Source organism: Nansenia antarctica, assembly GCF_963989245.1.
Source record: "Nansenia antarctica genome assembly, chromosome: 1".
NCBI lineage: Eukaryota > Metazoa > Chordata > Actinopteri > Argentiniformes > Microstomatidae > Nansenia > Nansenia antarctica.
Window position 1 is genome coordinate 100,556,050 of NC_137674.1, and position 19,741 is coordinate 100,575,790.

Below are 19,741 nucleotides of genomic sequence, written 5' to 3' on the forward strand. Positions count from 1 at the left end.
GCCATTATTGTAGACTCTCTGGTTTCAGTCAGACTGAGCGGCCAGCAGAGACCAGCTATCATCTCTGGCAGAGTTCAAAGTGCATGTTAAATGATCTGACTGGCACTGAAAACTTGAGACGAAATACATAGGCTAAATACAATGCACTGCTCTGCTGTGCCGAGGTGTCAACGGGATGTTCTTCATCCTACCTGAGTGTTAATGAAACAAGCTTCTTGTTGCACTTCATTACAGAGTTCAACTAACGACCTGGCAACAGCCACGTGAGGCTAGTTTGCAACAGTGTGCTACAATGCAACATAGAAATCAACACTATCTCAACATTTTCCATCCCGATTTAACGACTATACTCCCACTGCGCAACACTCTAAACCTCTTCCCCTCAAAGCGATTGCATTATTCCCATGCAATATGTCGCATGTGAAAAGATGGAGGTGAAAATAGCTCTTGCCACAATGTGTCCTCGGGGGACCTGTGTGAAAAGGTATTCAAAGGTTGTATTGAGTGTGGGACTGAATAGGAGTCTTGGGAGAATTGGAGGAAATGACAGTCTGTACCCTATCCCACAATGCATCTCTTCTCTGGGGATTAGAATTGAACTGATGTTGGGGGGTAAAGTGTATTAGACTGGGGGGGGGGGCTCAGATGGTGCAATTTTTCTTTGCACTTTTTAAACATTGCAAATCTCTGGCAATGCAGTAACAGGCTTTCTGAGTGAAAGTAGAGCCTCAACTCAGTAACAGACTGTCTGAGTGAACGTAGAGCTTCAACGCAGTAACAGGCTGTCTGAGTGAAAGTAGAGCTTCAACTCAGTAACAGGCTGTCTGAGTGAACGTAGAGCTTCAACGCAGTAACAGGCTGTCTGAGTGAACGTAGAGCTTCAACTCAGTAACAGACTGTCTGAGTGAAAGTAGAGCTTCAACTCAGTAACAGGCTGTCTGAGTGAACGTAGAGCTTCAACGCAGTAACAGGCTGTCTGAGTGAACGTAGAGCTTCAACTCAGTAACAGACTGTCTGAGTGAAAGTAGAGCTTCAACTCAGTAACAGGCTGTCTGAGTGAACGTAGAGCTTCAACGCAGTAACAGGCTGTCTGAGTGAACGTAGAGCCTCAACTCAGTAACAGGCTGTCTGAGTGAACGTAGAGCCTCAACTCAGTAACAGACTGTCTGAGTGAAAGTAGAGCCTCAACTCAGTAACAGACTGTCTGAGTGAAAGTAGAGCTTCAACTCAGTAACAGACTGTCTGAGTGAACGTAGAGCCTCAACTCAGTAACAGACTGTCTGAGTGAACGTAGAGCTTCAACTCAGTAACAGACTGTCTGGGTGAACGTAGAGCTTCAACTCAGTAACAGACTGTCTGGGTGAAAGTAGAGCTTCAACTCAGTAACAGACTGTCTGAGTGAACGTAGAGCTTCAACTCAGTAGTAACAGGCTGTCTGGGTGAACGTAGAGCTTCAACTCAGTAACAGACTGTCTGGGTGAACGTAGAGCTTCAACTCAGTAACAGACTGTCTGAGTGAAAGTAGAGCCTCAACTCAGTAGTAACAGGCTGTCTGAGTGAAAGTAGAGCCTCAACTCAGTAGTAACAGGCTGTCTGGGTGAAAGTAGAGCTTCAACTCAGTAGTAACAGGCTGTCTGGGCGCTCCTCCCAATTATCCACCCTTTTCCATTAAGTTGGCAATTTGTAATTGGTGCATTTAATTTTTTTACTTTTAAATGAATGATAGGAGCCAACGGACCCACAGGTGGATCCGAAGTGATATAAAGAGCTTACCTCGATCAATTCTCTTCATCGATATCAAATTTTTTTCACAACTTTGCATGCTATACGATGCCACAATTTTTTTTCCGAGACGGTAAACGCGGCCTAAGTCACATCCAGTTTTCTCCAACTGGAGAATTTCAACGCCGAATTTCCATACCATTGGTCGGCCAACCCAAAAAAATCCCCCCAAAAAGAAAGAAATCTGATACATGAGAAAGGTCAAAGGTCAAAGATGGTGCCAAAATATCTCCAAATGGCCTAAACATATAGGTGTCCGCCTAAACATACCTGTACTAAAACAGGTACAAAGTTGCATTTGCTCACATTACTAGCATCGACTTTGGCACAAGTACTAATAAGACCCTGGAGTACTGATTCCTAGATGATTTGGGCTTCGTCATCAGGTTTCCAAGGTGATATTCACTGTAAAAGCTGTTGTTTTTTTAGGCGGAGACTGAATTTGAGATGTTTTATAATGTTCTAGCTCTATTTACTCTGACACAGTAACATATATTTTGATTCTGACACTTCTACAGCCACCCCACAGGTGTTAGCTTTCATTTGATAACAAGATCATTATGAAGGCCCTTGTGATTGTGGAGATATTCTATATTCACTGTGGGCATGTCATTTCGAGCAGAAAACCAGAAAAATGAGGTGGATAAGATCTGGTTGAATGCCATTGAAGAATATAACTTATAATAAATGCCTCATGGGCTAAGTTCAACTTAGTTCAACAGAACTGTGGTTTTGCATCTAATCTGATATGAGACTTGATAAACATGAAGAGGCAATCACATTGAATAAGAGTGGACTTTGGCAACAAATAGATTGCTCATTGGTATCTTGTCCCATCAACGTCAGGTAAAATCAGGGTCATTTAAAGGGTACAGTATGTGTGTGTCTTCCACTGTTGCCTTAAGAGACACCATGTGCATCAAACAATGGAAAAGTGACTGACACCTGGACTTTCCTTACCCTCTAAAAAGAAACAGCTTACTGTGTTTTTGCAAAGAACGTGGCCTTGATTGACATGCCAGAATGTGTCTCTTTGCCAGTGTTTACCTTTCCACTCTCCAGACTTTGCTCCACTGTGGATTTCCCAATGAAGAGCAGCTGTTACTTTCCTCAAAAAACTACTACTACTTTCCTAAAAAAGAAAAAAAAGGGAATTTAGAAATTGACAGAAATCTTTCACACAATTGAATGAAATGCCTAAACTTTTCAATACCGAGGCCCTTTATAAACTTGTTCATTGTTCCTGCCTCAGTAAGGCCATACTTATCGCTCAAAAATCAATTCATTAGTCATTCTAAGGGGAAGGGAGAAAAAAAAGCTTTGTGTGCAACATTGCGCTCAAGGATCAGGATACAGGCTAAGGCTTTTCTGTGAAAAGTAAGACCGTGTTTCCAAATGGAAGATTAGGATCTCGTGACACACATAATTTTATTTATTCTTTTCAGTCTCGGCTCTTGGCACACAGACGGCACCCCAGCTGTTTGGAGACTTGCTCCTGCAAAATAACTCTTTCTCCTCTTCCATGCCAACTTGCCTTTGTCTTATATTTTTATGAAACCCCTATTTATTCAGATTTAGTCTCATCGAGAGAAAAAAAAAAATCACTGAGAGACTTGGGAGAGTAAAACCATCTATTTCTTCCATTGGGCATTAGAACGTTGCCTGAACCAAAATGTTAGTAAGTATACAGTACACTGTTTATGTTATATAAACAAATGACTCAGTTATCATGCATTCAACTAATGCGATTTGTTAGCGAATTGTAATAATCCTGGAGTTAATAACATGGCTAGCTTAGTTACAACAACAGAAATGCATGTTTTGCTATAAATGCTACAGTTGTGCTCATGACCTCATGTATGTTATTGTGTTGGGCAACTCCAGTTTCATACAAATGGTTTAAGCAATTGACAGAAACTGTGTCATGCCAAGTTTAGTGTTATTTAGTGTTATTAGTGTTATTTCCGTGTGAAAGAGAGAAGTGAGAGAGTGAGAGAGAGAGAGAGAGAGAGAGAGAGATAGAGAGAGAGAGATGACATTAAGGACAGGTCTCTCCACACAGAAGCTATTGTTCCCACGACTCCGCCGGCATCATGTCTCTGTTTACGTTCCTGGCACACTGAACCCTCACATTCCCTGCTAAACCTGAGTCATCCCCTGTGATCATTAGCAATATCATTGCTGTTCCATCTGCAACAACAAACAAGAGATAACTCAACACACATAATGCAAAGATAATTGAATAAAGCCCCGTCTTTGCTGCTCTGAGAAAACATCATCTGTGAGATTCGTAGTTCGTCTGCCAGTTTCACCCTCTGTGGGCTTTTAATGACAGGAGGAGTGGATAGACACTTCCATTTGAAATAACTCATAAGTGACACTGACGTTGAGCGGATGTTACACTCAGAACTAATAAGAGGGGTGTGGGAAAGGGGCTAGCGATTTGAGTACATTTCTGTGGCGGCCAGAGACATGAAAAATAGTCCTTTATGATATCAAAGCATTCTCGCATTGACAAGATGAGGCTTTTTCTAATCTAGACGGATGTTCTTTTATCGAGAGAAAAGTACACATTGTCCTTTTTCTGTTATTATTCTCCTTAAAGGGTGAAGTGAATGCTCCGATAGTCCCCTTTCTCTCTCTATCCCTCTCTTGTGTTTGGGAAAACTCTTGTCCCAAACACCCTTATCTTTTTTTTCTATCTCTTACCTTATATTTATTCAGTCACTGCATCTCAATGGTGATCGGTGACTCTTTTCCATGTCCTCTCCTCTTCCCGCCAGAACAGGTGGTGAGAAAGCGGTATGGTGGAGGCCACTCTAGTCCGTATAGCTATCAATCACATCGCAGGAAAGGGAAAGGACATGAGGACCAAGCTACCATTCCTCTGTTGTGGATATAATTCTCATTCCATTCCATGCATTAAAATGAGCCCCGTCCTCCGATTTCTATCTTCACCAGCCTCCCCCTGATTTCCATTGAGTCCTGAGATGTAGCCGATGCCTCATCTTCAAGCCCAGAACCTCTCTGCCCACCTCTCCCTTTGGTTCCCAATTAGTGCCGGAGCATCTGGGCTGATTAGTCAACAGCTTTTCAACTCCCGTCAGCAAAACAAGTAACAAAAAACAGAAAATAAGAGAGAAGGAGCTCTTGGCCCAGATACCTAAGTACTCAAAGCCTAAGAGGGTATGGGAGCATGCTAAAGCACACAGGCAGAGGCACAATGGGAGCGCTATGTCTCCGAACTAAGCCAGCGTGCCAAGGGATGGAGGGGGGAAGAGCAGTCGCCTCAATTGTCACTGTTGTTCTGCCATTCTGTTTGGTTGTTGGGCGGAACTGCTGAAAACAACCAAGGATCGGTGGTTCAAGTCCCAGGTGGGGTCCCAGGTACTGTTGATTTCGCCTTGTTTTCCTCCCTCATCGTACCAAACAAACGCAACGTGGATTTGTGTGTGTGTTTGTGTGTGTGTGTGTGTACAGGATAAAAGCACAGGATATTATGAGTTGTCCCTCACAATCTTCGTCTTCATACACAATCCGCTGTGGTAAACCATTCGCTAATGTAGGAGAAGATGACTGAAACCAGTGACAGCCCTGGTATGTAGCCCATGGCTGACCCCACCACCGAGACCTCTGTGTGGCACGCGCAGTGAGAAGAAAGCCAGTGTTTGTATGCTTTTGCCCTCAGTTACTTGCACACACTCCCATGAATTAATAGGCTGTCCCTCCAGTTTAATTGCGGTGAATCAGGCTTGGCGGGACTCCGACCAGGTCTTAGCCTAAGCCGATTTTCTGTATCCCACTGTTTAGGTACGGTCCTATGGTAGATGGAGAGGAGGAGGAGGAGGAGGAGGTTTTGGTACAGTACAGTAGTAGAAGTAGTGTGTGTGTGTGTGTGTGTGTGTGTGTGTGTGTGTGTGTGTGTGTGTGTGCGTGCGTGCGTGCGTGCGTGCGTGCGTGCGTGCGTGCGTGCGTGCGTGAGTGCGTGCGTGTTGGGAGGGGGTAGGGTTAGGGATAAGGTTAGGGGGCAGGCAGTTGGGGGGGGGTCCTGGCAACATGATGATGATGATGACGATGAAGAAACAGGAAGGAGGACTATTAATTAAGAATATAGCAATATAGAATATATAGGCCTTTGGACAGATATGCACATTTTTGGAGGGAGTGCATGGAGACCAGTAACTGATTACATTTCCCTTTGCTACAGCACCAAGACTGCCCTCCAGACATCCAGGAGAACATCCTATGGGAGGGAGGGGGTTGTGTCTGCAACTGGAAACACTTCAGGGAGGAAATCCTTTTAAAATGAGAGGGAGGGAGAGACAACCCTGCGGTAGCCAGCCTGCTGACTGACTGGCTGGCTGACTGGCTGACTGGAGCCTGAAGGCTAGGCAGGAGTGGCGGGTGACGCTGGGCGGACTGCTAGTGGAGACAGGCTGGGTTTAGATCGGGACACTCAGAAAGACCAGAGAACACTGACCTGTTAGATCTATTTCCTCGACAGGTCTGCCTGCTGTTACGATCGTTGCGACTTTGCTCTTGGAAATGCAGTGACACACAATGACAAATTAATAGTACATATAAAAATCCCACAAAACCATTTCTGGTAATGTCAAGAACGGAAACGAGCTTCGGTGAAGGACCGCTGGGCATGAACAGCACAGTATGTGGGCTGCTGAAGTGGCAGAAAAACAGTTGTGGTTTGAACAGTTGTCATACTGGCTGAGGCTTTATTCTGTGAACCCTGAGAGGAGTTTTTAGTGCAGTTTGGTGACTCTTATACACCGAAGGAAGACACAAGGACAGAGTACTCACAGTGGTGTCTTTGGTGGCTCACTGGCCTGCATTACAGTTTGTGTAAGAAACTCAATACAGCCCAGTGTGTGTGTGTGTGTGTGTGTGTGTGTGTATTTGTGTGTGTATTTGTGTGTGTTTGATACCATTTCTCTTTCCATTCCATGCATTACAATGAGCCTGTCCTCCGATTTCTACCTCCGCCAGCCTCCCCTGACTGTGACCAGACGAGAGACAGATATAGAGAGTATTAGGGGTTAGGGGGTCTGGATTCTTTGTGTCATGGCCCGTGCTCTCATTCCCATCATGCAACAGGATATCCTCCCTGTCTGATCTATAACCCATAGGACACCATAATCTTGACAGCCAGCTTCATGAACTTTGAACCCTGGCCCTGCGACATCATTGGCTCGAGGCCTGGGGGTGCCATTCTCCATCTGGATATATGGCACATGAAGGAGTAAGGTTTCAGGGATGGACATGTGGTTTCTAGTATACACAGCAGCATACTTCTCCTTCTCAGTATGCTCAGTATGCTTCTCAGTATGCTTCTCCTAAACCGTAACTCACTTGGTAGGGGTCCTTCTGAAGGGGCGTTGCTTTACTGTTACTGTTAGGCTTAGTTTAGGGTTGAAGGTGATGTTTTTTTTTGTTTTTTTGAAGGTTTGTAAATAGAGAAGTGAGAGCAGGTAGAGGGAAGAGAAATAGAGCGAGCTTAGTTCAGGCAAGGCACTTTAAATCAGTGCTAGCTGTCAGGTAACCTCCTCCCCAGGCTATTGCGCACTGCGTATATAAGCCTGGAACAACAAGAGACTCACACCCGGTCAAAGCGGGAGTGAATTTATGTGAGTAATGTACTTTTTATTATTTGATTCTGAAACAGAAACATGTGGTGGGGGTGAGGGGAGGGCGGGTGGGGGGGTCGTTGTGGGAGATGATTGATCCAGAGTATACAGTAGTCAATGGTTATGGGCCATTTCGATGCTGGCTCTTCCTATTGGCTTAATGAAGGTCCACCAGACCAACCGTGCATTTGGGCAGAAGTGTCTGGGAACAAGAGTCGGTCGGGTGACAGAACAGTTGTCTACACCCAACACGATCACGTTACACTTCTTTGATATAACGACCAAGTGTTGTGGTTGTAGTCGATGAAGCAGACGCCGGACTTTGACGAATGAAATTGACTAGCGATTGAGTTGAGGGGCAGAGGAGATGTTACAGGTAAAAGTACTGTATGAGCCTTTTTCTCTCTTTCAACTCTCTAAAAAAATGAACTGCAGACCTCACACATTGTCCTCCGCTTGGCTCTTACACTAAACGCCCACATACATCAAAAAGCTGAGGCCCGCTCCAGTTCTCTCCCCTCGTTACTCTCCTCCTGGTCGAGTGGTTGTCTCCGCTGAGCATCTGGCCCTCTGTACCCATGTGCCTCAAACATTGCCAGATAGCGTGTGCTTTGTAGATAGTGATATGGATGTTTTATCTTTGTTGGACTTGGATAAGATGAGGAATTATGTATTTTTCCAAAACTATGTCCAAAGGCTTTCTAAGATGAGCAATGGTGGAGAATAAAGGTGCATAAAAGGTGAGACGATACTTCATGTTTATCTGGGAGTTTCACAGAAAGATCCAGAGAGATCCGGGAAGAGTGGTAGAGTTGGCCTTGGCTATTATAGCCGTCTCACACATTCAAGAATCAAGGTCTGATGTGGGAAATCTCTATTCTATCATAAGTCAAAGACCACCCAACTCGTGTGCTCTCATATACGGTGCACTGTTTAATAATAAAAATGATTAACTTGAATGTACGTCGCACCTTTCAAGGTACCCAAGGTCGCTTTACAGAGATAGAGGAAAGAAAAGAAAAACAGTCAGACAAACAAAACAACAGAACTAGAGGCCGAAGGCCTTGGTGAACAGGCGGGACTTGAGGGCCGTTTTAAAGGCGTCAAGGTTGGGATGTTGCGGATCACTGCAGGGAGAGAGTTCCAGAGGATGGGGGCTGCCACCCTAAAAGCTCTGTCCCCGAAAGGTTCGCAGGTTGGTGGAGGGGGGGGCAAGCAGGCATGAGTCTGACGACCGCAGGTTTCGGGGGGGGAGCATGTGGGCGGAGGAGGTCAGATAGGTACTGAGGGGCACGGGCATGGAGGGACTTGTCGGTGAGGAGGAGGATTTTATATGAGATGCGGGACTTGACCGGACCAAAACGAATTGAGGGTTTGATATCCAGAATGACATTTGGGTGTAAAGGGCACTGCTGTATGTGTGTGGACGGAGATGTCAGCTGAGATTGACAACCATTGGCTCAAAAGGTCGGCTATGACTGCTAAGCTTATCAGCCTGTTGGTGATGGCTGTTAATGTATTAACATTATAGCCAGAGCCGTGAGAGGCTTGTGGAGGTAGAAATCGGAGGACGGGCTTCGTTGTATTACGAAATTATGAAACGGAAAGAGGAACGGTATCAAACGTTTGATACCATTGCTTATTCCGTTCCATGCATTACAAAGAGCCCGTCCCCCGATTTCTACCTCCACTAGCCTCCACTGAGCCAGAGCAGTAAGGCCTGATGTCTACTATGGCTTTGATACCCTGGCAACACTAAACGATCAGAACCCAGATGTACAGAATGTATGAAGTCACTATCCGATGTGATCCGTGGGATTCAGGCATGACTTTGGCCTTGAAACAGCCTAGCAACTGAACAATACAACCTAGCGACTCAATACGCAATCTCATTTCTAATTGGCTAATCAGATAAATGGACTGTGAAAAGTTCAATTCCTTCCAACTTTTTCTTTTTTTTAAGGACTTTTTCTCCCAAAAGAAAACTGCCAAAACTAATGAAATGGATACAGACAGACCCTTGTCATCTCCGTTGTTTGACAACGGATGAGTCCCATTGAGAAACCATTGGCGCCATTGGATCTGTAATTAATGAATAGCATAGTTTGGTGTGGGCAGGGGCTCAGACTCTAAGTAAGATGAGGATATCGTTAGCCTCATAGCATAATTGCCTAAGTCATGCTTCACTTGTGGTCAGCCGAGTCATCTTTGTATGTACGGTAGTCTAAAAAATGGCTTGGGCAGATAGTGATTTTGGAATTTAACAAGGCTGATGGCATATGCAATAATGCACAGTAAATCAGCAGTGTTAGGAGAATAGAATTAGGCAGATATCTCAATTTGACCAAAATATTACTTAATTTGCTATGAGGCTAACGAGATGTTTATTAGCCATAGTGGTGAAACCCCTGGTGTCTATGGTGATTATGTATTAGCATTAGCCACAGCGGTGAGATACACGCCTGTCATCTCCAGTAGTATTGAGTTGATGAGCGTTAGCTTCAGTGGTGTCTTCATTAGCAATAGCAGCAGAGGTGTCAGTCCACTGCATCCTTGTCCAGAGTATATGAAACCGTGGCAATCACAGAGCGAATTAACGCCACCTCTGATCAGCCATCATCCCAACTGCAGTTATTAGACACAACACAACACAGCACATCTCTCTCTCTCTCTCTCTCTCTCTCTCTCTCTCTCTCTCTCTCTCTCTCTCTCTCTCTCTCTCTCTCTCTCTCTCTCTCTCTCTCTCTCTCTGATAAAATGTGAAAGCACTTCTAAATAGATCCTTTCACACACTTTGATAAGATTGGAATATGCAGTGATATCAAAATGATTTGCAGTGAGGAGGATTATTAAAATGATTAATAGTTTACCACAATGTCCTACAGTCAATGGAATGCAATGAGGAATGGAATGAGGATTAGTATCAACCACGTGTATTCCTGCTCCTCATCTCATCTTATATGGGAGTGGTGTGTGGTGTGGGGTGGTGTGTGTCTGTGTGTCTGTGTGTGTGTGTGTGTGTGTGTGTGTGTGTGTATGTAAGTGTGTCAGGGAAGATGGGAAGAGGGTTTCTGGGAAATATGGAAAGATACACAACCTCTTTTTACGTTTTTTTTATATAATGCAAAATGAATGGGGCCAATTTAGCCAGAATGCTTTGCAGCAAATAAGGCCGGGGCGAGTCCGTCTTAATCAGACCTAATGCATTTACTGTTTAATTGGACATGACACTTTATTGTATTTCCTGCCCACTCTGCCAAAGCCCCAGGGAGCCCTGGCCTAGGCTGGTGCCTGTGTGGCGAAACTTGAGCCCAATCAAGGCAAGAGACTCCTTCAATAAAGACCTCCTGATTGTGCAGTGTCAGAGATTCGCCCTGGCTTCTGAGTGGGAAGAATATCTTTTCCACAGTGAAAGCTGTCGTACAGACGTGGCCATTAAGGCCATATGTGCCACTAATCATGTCATCATTAATGTTGCAGTATCCGATAGCAGACACTGTGAAATGGGAGAAACGGGAGAAGGGGGGAAAAAAGAGTTATGTGGTAGTGTGCAGTTTCCCTGTATTTCTAAGACTGAATATCTTGGCCCAGGGCTAACACACTGTATAGGGGTCAATTATGTGATGTGGGCAGACATAGGCCCAATCCCATTTCTCATTCTTACCCCTACCCCTCGTTTTGGAGTACCACTCGCTTTTTCGGCTTGAAAATCTTCCCCAATGAAATGGGATAACCCTTCAGGAATAAGACCCTGATACGTCATCAGTAGTATCATAGAAAAGCATGGACACTCGCGATTCGTTCAAGCTGTCAATCGATCACACAAGTCATCAAATAAAAAAGAACAATGCTTCATTATCAGGCCAGTTCATGACAGAATAGAGGTGCTCTGTAGGCTAGCAACCCGTGCTCATACTGTATCCTGCCAGTCTGCACTAAAAATACGTGCAAACTTTAGTTACATTTCATCATATGCCATCAAAGGGGGGAAATGCGACATGGAAATATCAAAACTGGGACTGTCATGCACAAATCAGCCTTAAAACATTGTTGTAACGTTAGATAGCTAGCTAAAGACATCGGCATACTAGAGATTGCTTGTTATAAAGAAAAGGTCTATAATACATTGAAATAACATTAAACTAAGATAATAAGATGGCTATCATCATTTTTCAAATCTTTATTAACAAAGAAAATAATTTCAACACACATTTTTAACCCTCGGTTTGGAGTGTGCATCTGAAAAAACTCAATTTGGAGGGCTATGTAGCCCTACCACTTGGCCCTACCCCTACATGCCAACAAGAATTGGGACACCCCTACCCTACATGATATGCACAAAACGGAGGGGTAGGGCTAAAAGAGAGATAGAAGACAGATACAATATGACAAACAGATTGCACGTTAGCTAGCCTTACATTGCTCTCCATCTCAAAACATCATGTAATGCATAGAGAAAATACAGGTCGGTGGAATTTCTACCCTTGTGTGTCAGGCTTCTAGGTTCTCCCATCTATGTGATTGTCTATGTCTGTGATTTGTAACTCTACAACTTTCTAGGAATGAATTACTAACAGATTGCTAATCTCGTTAATTTGGGATCATACCCCTAGATGTTCCTTCTAGGACATCATGTAGGCTAACCCCTCTCTTCTCCTGGGCTGCTGCCAGGGTTAAGGCCACCCTTGCACTGGGCACGGCTGGGCAGACAGCCTGGGTGTTGGTCTGGGTCCGGGCGCTAGGCGCAGTTCTGGACACGTCTCCCAGGGTAAGGTACCAAGTATCTTCTCCCATTTATTGAAGCAATTTATTCCCCCACCTCCCCTCCTCCCTCGGCCTCCCTGTCACTCCCATCTCCTACAGCCGAGCATGATACATGCAGACACAGCTCAAATCACTCTCCCTATCGGCCATGACAAACCTCATACGGGACGCAACCAAGCATGCTGCCTTGTCTCCACGCGCTTCACTTGACAACCTCCCTTGAAACCACGTCGAGAGAAGCTCAAACAGAGCCAAATATAATACAAGCAGCTGGGGAATTGGGGCAAAGAGTTTGTAATGTTGATGACCCAATATTTCCTAATAAATGATTGTTTCCATTGCCTCTCCCTCTAGCTAAGCAGACTTGGCTGGTTTACAAGATCCAGCTTGTTCTACCATGTTGTGCCAAGCTGTACATGCTTGGGGATTCTCCCTCCCCATCAGTGGAGGCTGGCGGAGGTAGAAATTGGAAGACAGGCTCATTCAAATCAAATCAAATCAAATCAAATTGTATTTGTATAGCGCATTTCTTACAAGATGCAACTCAATGCGCTTCACATACTGACAGAGCCACAAGCAGGCAAAAGTAACAACTTGTACACTATGTAGCCAGGAAAATTCCCTTGCAGCCCTCTACTCATAGAGCGACTACTAACCAGTTTGCCTACCAGTTTGTGGACCCCACACCCCCCCCGCGCGGGGAGCCCCCGCCGCCCCACACACCCAGCCCGCCCCACCACCAGCACATCCGGCCCAGCCAAGCAAGCACAGACCATAAAGGCCCCGCACAAGGACGGCCAAGCAGGTGCCCCAGCTGCGGAACAGACCAGGCACACGGGGCAGCCGGGGGCCCCCACGGAGAGGCCCAAGGACCACCGGCGCATAGCAAGCAAGCAAGGGAGAAAAACCTGTACACCATGTATCCAGGAAAAGTTCCCTACATATTATCGGCGTACACACTGTCCATAAATGTAGTGTTATATCTGCATCGTTCTGCATCCAGCATGGGCACAGGTCCTGCCAAAAGTGTTATTGTAATGCATATAATGCAATGAGGAACATGTGGAATGAGGAACGCATTTACTTGATACCATTCCATTCCATTCAATGCATTACAATGAGCCCGTCCTTCGATTTCTACCTCCACCAGCCTCCCCACTGAGCACACCACCCTCCATGCTCCAACGTCATGTTTCTCCTGATCCTAACAGGCCTGGGTATCAACATGTGAGATGCCCTTCGAATAATGTTGCTGTACGCCTTGTCTATCAACACTCACAACACCCCTCTTCACACCCACACTTCTCACTCTTTCATACGCGCATGCACACACACACACGCACGCACGTACGCACACACCTCATTCTCCCGCTTTTTTGCCCTTCCTTGAAGTAGGAAGCTAGCCAGATACTATAGCAGCTGTCCCGTAGGACCTTGTGTTGATATAGGTCAGGAGAAAATGAAGGGAATGAGAGAAAGAAGGGGGGGAAAAGGGACTGAGAGAAAGAAAAAAAAAGGGACAGAGAAAGACTTGGCATGAAGGATGACATGACTCCATCGGAAGCTTCAGGCCATCGGCTCTTCGACTGACCCCCCTAGTGACGGATGGTTCTTTCTCCGAAGCAATGAAAAGAGAGAAAGACAGCCTCCTATTATCATCTCTATTGTTGTCCAGAAGGCCTGCTCGCTGTCATCACAGATACCAGATAGGAACCGGATAACATAGAGAGACACAAGGGAAAACAAATATGACAGAGACAAGACGAGACACTCAAGCGAGGCGAGTCGAGGATCAGATGTGATGTTCTCCTGCCGAGCAGATCAGATAAAAAACACACTGATCCGTACAGTGCAGGTAGGTCGGTACAACACAGCAGAAAAACAAATTAATTCATAAGTGAGTCTTATTTTTTCTCGCTGTTTGCTTGCGAGCAGGGGCCGTGAGTCATGCCTGTGAGTGTGTGGCGTTAACCGATGATGAGCAGTTTGAGATACAAAAATATCTCCTCATTGCCGAGCAGACTCTGCCGCTGTTTGATTCCTTCCAGTGGAGATGTTGGAAGCAAACTAGGCTTTTTTTTTTTTTTTACTGTTAACTGAAATGCTTTGATCTGGAACAGGGCTGCCTGCTACCCTGCCTGCCGTCACTAACAAGCCAGAGACACCATGTTCCTCGGGATGAGTTCCTTGGCAATGTTTGCTTGTTGCTATAGTGACACTGTTAGATGCATCCTTGTTCTGATTTTTTGCCAAGCACAATAAGAAAACAAAGACCGTTAAGCTCTGGCACGGGAGAGGATAACCATAGGAAGCAGGGGAGGCTGGTGGAGGTAGAAATCGGAGGTTGGGCTCATTGTAATACATAGTCAGAGAAGGAGGAATGGTATCAAACACCATTTCTTGCATTACAATGAGGCCGTCCTCTGATTTCGACCACCACCAGCCTCCCCTGGTAGTGTGGTCAGAAAGACAAACCCTACAGGTGGCATGACTAGTGATCGATGGGCAAGAGGTCTTCCTCTCTCCCCAGGCCTGGATGTTTACCCCAACAGTGTGCGTCACAGGATCAATGCAGTAATGACTATGAACGACCGGTCCCAACCATCTCCATATCTATATCATCGCTCATACCGTTTTGACAGATGGTACACAATCTCTGACTGATATATTAATCAATAACCCCAGGCTTTAATGAGTGCAATCTAACCAGAGAGTCAGCTTAGACATGGAGCCTCGTGACAGGCAAGCTTGTTGGGGTAATCTGTGTTTGCACGTTGTAAACAGACACCCCTCTACACAGGGCATGTACACAGAACGCAGACCCAAACAAAACACACAGATACACACACACACACACGCACACACACACGCAAGCTTTAAGCCTAAAATCAATAGTCTGGAAATGTCAACATGTGTGGGTTTAGCCATGACTACAGCTGAGCAGAGCCAGAGACATTCATTTATCCGAAATCTATATTTCCATCCCGTCAGAGCGTTAATCTGCAACCGGCACTATCTGAAGCAAACACTAAGACGCTGGGGATAAGAGTGGACCTAAACTATTTAGTCACTAAAATAACAGACGTGGTGTTTGTTGCGTCATGACTAGATAACATTGGGGCCAACAGAAGTGAGACAGCCCTAAAGCAGGGTCACTGGTTTCAGAGAGGAAACGATAACATCAGTGACATTTGTTCTTCCATGATGTCATGATCTGAACACCCCTGGCCATAGAATTAACACAATACTGTGCATGGAAATAAGTGGTTTATACTCTACATAAACTAGAACAAAGCAGAATATTACTATTGGGATCAGCCTCCCCATAAAACCATTGTTGGGGCAGTCTGTAGAGAGCAGGGGAGGCCGGTAGAAATCGGAGGACGGGCTCATTGTAATGCATGGAACGAAATGAGGAACTGTATCAAACACAGTCCATGCATTACAATAAGCCCAGCCTCTGCTGGTAGGGAGGCACAGCTGGGTTGGCTGTGAGGTCCCATACAGAGTGATGGTCATGAAAGGATAGAGATGACGATGATACACCTTATAGATGTTTCCTGTACACTATTGTTCTGATTGAAGGGAGGTTTAAAATTCAACAAACTTTAGCCACTGCTAAGAAAAAGTGATGGGTGTTCAAAATGTGTTGCCAAATCACCTTAAAGTAACTTCCAACCAAATCTGAACCATGGAGTAACGTTTTTCCTGGCCCATGGACTACTTTCAGGGTAAGGAACTATCTGAATGAAAGGTGTAAAATAGTGAACTATCCCTTTAAGAGATGAACACTGCCTCTGACACATCTTCCTCCCTGCTCGTATGTACCTGACAGCTCCAGATCCTCACCTCGAGGTGCCAGGTAAGGGAGAAAGGAAACTAGGAGACATCTTTCTCCTGTGTGTTTGTTCAGCAGACACAGCTGCAAATACTTATGTACAGCAATGATGCTGATGAATGACGTAGTTGTTAGATTATTAGAATCAGTTGCAACTCCACTGTGCCTTTCCAACTGGGGCAGATGTGGAGGGAGTGAATACATTTTTTTAAATGAAAAAATGTATGACCATGACCATTTGGAAGGATAGTTTGACCAAAGCAATGACAGTTATGAAGCAATGTGTTCAGTCATTCCTCTTACTCACCACTCTTTTCTCAACATGCAAGTAAAACAAACTTCAGACAGCATTAGTTTACATAGAGACCTGAAAGAAACTACCCAAACTGAGCTCTACAATGTCACAAAGGAAATGGAATCACAGTAAAGGTCACCACTAAGATAAAAGTAGCAGAAAAGGAATGTTGGCAGTGTGACCTTGAAAGTTAGGTCTACTGTACTCCTTTCACAGGATAAAATGTAAACAAGATATTTTCCACCAACCGCTAATGGTAGTGCTTTAAAGTGCGCCAACAGGCGACAAGTCTCTTGGAAACACTTAAACCCATAACCCCTCTTAATATGGTTAGTCCTGGGTCAGTCAAGGAGAAACGTGAGCCGTGATGGGGGGGCGGCCCGCCCCCGCCACCCTCCCTGAACGAATCCCTGTGTGACCTGTTCAGAACAAAAACCACCATTGTCAGAAGCTCATGCCTGTTGGATCTAAGTGCCTACTGTATTCAGCACCAATGCAAATAGGATTTAAGCCAACAATGAAGCGAAACTCACGTCTGCCCCCTCATGACTATCCCAGCCAGACATGCTTTCACCGTTGACAAGGTCTGGAGAATCAATTTGTTGTCAGTTATGAGCAGCTAGTGGAGCGCTAGAGGTTTGACCTCCAATATTCCTGGGTTTTGACTGGGCTTTTTGGGGGGGAGGGGGAGGTTGTTTAAGGTAGAAGAACCATTGGGATGTGAATGAGGTTCCAGAGGGTCATGACATGTCATGATTGGACAAGTCAACCTGGAGCATTGGGAAAGCTATTGGTTGGTTCCTATTCCTTCAATGGCAGAGATCTGATGGGTCAAAATAGACATTTCTCCCACCCAAAACCTTAGTTTCTACAATTACCTTTCTTTCCTCACCATCTTAGCACATTGGAGTAAACACAAACAGATCTTCTGGACACTGATGGAGGCCAATAAAAACACAAGTCATAAATAAAGGCTTACTTTTCTTTTATTATGAAAAAGTCGTAAGCATAAAACACTTTCCATTCTCGTAGTCAAAGCCATAGCAGGGACGAAGGGCCATCTTCTTCACACCTTGGTTGAGGTAGAAAGGTACAGGTCCCTCAGGATAATTCTCCCACTGGAAATTATATTTTTTGCAGCATCTCTCAGCGCTCGTACTTTTCTCCCTAGAAAGAAGCAGCACATTTAGTGAAACTGTGCTGTTTTAACAGAAAGAATAATCAAAACAATTACATTTATTCAGACTCATAACAGTACAGAGAAGTGGGAAGGGAATGCAATAACATGGCAAAAAGAACCATGTGCTGACATCCTGCAAGGAGTCTGGTTCTCCACACAAGACCTCCTGGTGAAATTACTAAAATATCTAGATCAATTGGTGAACATTAGGAGTGTAATAAACTAGCAGATCAGCTCATAAGCTTACAACTTTGATACTGACCAATCAAATACAAAACCAACCTTTGGCAAATCAGTACTTTATAGTCGTTTGCTGAACAAACCCAAACCCTTCAGACAAATGCCTCTGTCTTCAACTAAAGAGGACGTGCTGCTCTGTGGAACTGGACCCAGACCCACAGAACGTGACACCGAGCCAGTGTCCCATTCTGATTAGTCATCGTATCATCACTGTGGAGTTTAGTGAAGTGTTCCCGTGGGACGTAGAGTTTAAATTACACATTCACTCCCTCCCTGTAATTTGAAGCGTGGTATACGGCCATCAGGGGAAGCAGAAATCAGAGGACTGGCTCGTTATAATGCATAGAATGGCATGACCAAAGGTATCGAACATGTTTGATACCCTTCATTACAATGAACGTGTCTTACAATGAACTGTTCAACCTCCACTAGCCTCCCTTGATGCCTGTATGGAGTAAAACACTGCCACTCACTATGAACGCTGCATCCCTGCTGGCAGGAGTCCGATTGAGTAGGGTAGCACACAGCAGTGCTACAGTGGATGAATACCTAGGCAGAAAACAGCACGTCAACAAACGCATGATAAAAGCAAAACGGTAGGACCCTCTTAATTTCCACTGGTATAATAATGGGGACCTCAAAGACCACCATAACTGGCAACTACAATGACTGTTAACGCTTTAGTGCATCAAAATCAATATACCGTCCTCGCCACAGGAAGCAGGGTGTCAGTATCCACAAAGGTAAACATGTTGAAACTGAAGCGTTTGTGGTGGTTTGGGTAGGGAAGCCCGGAGGAGCCGTCCACAGGGACCATGGTGGTCAGGTAACGGTCATCCTGGTAGGGACAACTGGACAGAACCAGATTGAGAGGGTCAGACAGCAAGGGACAAGACAATCAGTGTTTACATGTTGACTTGTTCAATAAATAAGGACTACGGCATTTGTTTTAAAGTTTAAGTCAACTATGAATGCAGTTGGGTGACCGTTTGAGTCAGAACAGGGTCCAAGGAGCCAATGTTAGTCATGTAGGTCAGGAGGTAGAAATTAGAGGGCAGGCTCATTGTAACGCATGGAATAAGGAATGGCATCAAACATTCATGTGTTACAATGAGCCCAACCTCCGATTTCTACCTCCACCAGCCTTACCTGATTTCAAGTTCGTCATTTATTAATACAATAATTCTTCAGCCTCATCTCTCTGTAGTATCACACAAACAAGAAGTCCACAATACAAACAAAAGTCAAGGTGCTTAGTGCAGGGTGTAAAGTGCCAAGGGCAGTGCACATGGTTCAGCAACCTAACTGCCTGTGGGAAGAAACTATTTGAGGCGGGTGGTGTGAATTGATAGCTACTTCTATAGCATTTTCAGGATGGGAGGTGTGAATAGTGCATAGGCAGGGTGGGTGGTGTCTAATGATGTTTTGAGTTTTCTTTATACAGCGGGTGTATATGTAGATGTTATGGATTTAGTTACCCGTTAATGAGGAGATCCCACTGCGGCACGCTAAGGGGACTGGAGGTCGAGGTGGCCCAGCAGTGCTCCAGTGTCAGGACAATGTTGGGATCTGACCTCTCCATGATGTGAACATCAACATACACAGGCTCTTGCAGGATCTTGATGACTGGGTAGTCTGCCTCACTGTAGAAGGAGCTGTAGGGATCCAGCACTGTAGAGGGAAGGGGTATGGCGTTTACAAGCAGGGTGCAACACTAACAGGTCAAATCAGAGGGCTCTGCATGAGTGCAGTATAGGGGACAAGTGCCAGTGGGTCCAGGCTTCCATTACTGGAATCAGTAACTCCTGATCAACTGATACAAATACTGCATGTTGGTCACAATTTGGTGTTTTGAGAAGACGTTTCACTAAGCATCTTTCAATTGAGTTTTTCCATACAGTATACTTCAAAAGGGAACGAAGTCGATCTAGCGTACCACTACTGACCACTTAAAACACGTGTGGTACTGCTTCAGTTAATAAACACCCTGGACCCCAACACAC

The 19,741-nt window shown here is 45.0% G+C and overlaps 1 protein-coding gene across 1 annotated transcript in view; it reads right to left on the reverse strand.

Moving 5' to 3' along the window:
* LOC308155168 (zona pellucida sperm-binding protein 4-like) overlaps nt 1–19,741 on the reverse strand; it is a gene marked incomplete at both ends in the record, with an annotated part of 36,069 nt that overhangs the window by 14,590 nt on the left and 1,738 nt on the right. Inside the window, 3 exons of the mRNA XM_080528422.1 lie at nt 18,212–18,287; nt 18,442–18,589; nt 19,217–19,409. Coding sequence (XP_080384548.1) covers nt 18,212–18,287; nt 18,442–18,589; nt 19,217–19,409 — 417 coding nt within the window. The remainder of the gene's footprint in view (nt 1–18,211; nt 18,288–18,441; nt 18,590–19,216; nt 19,410–19,741) is intronic.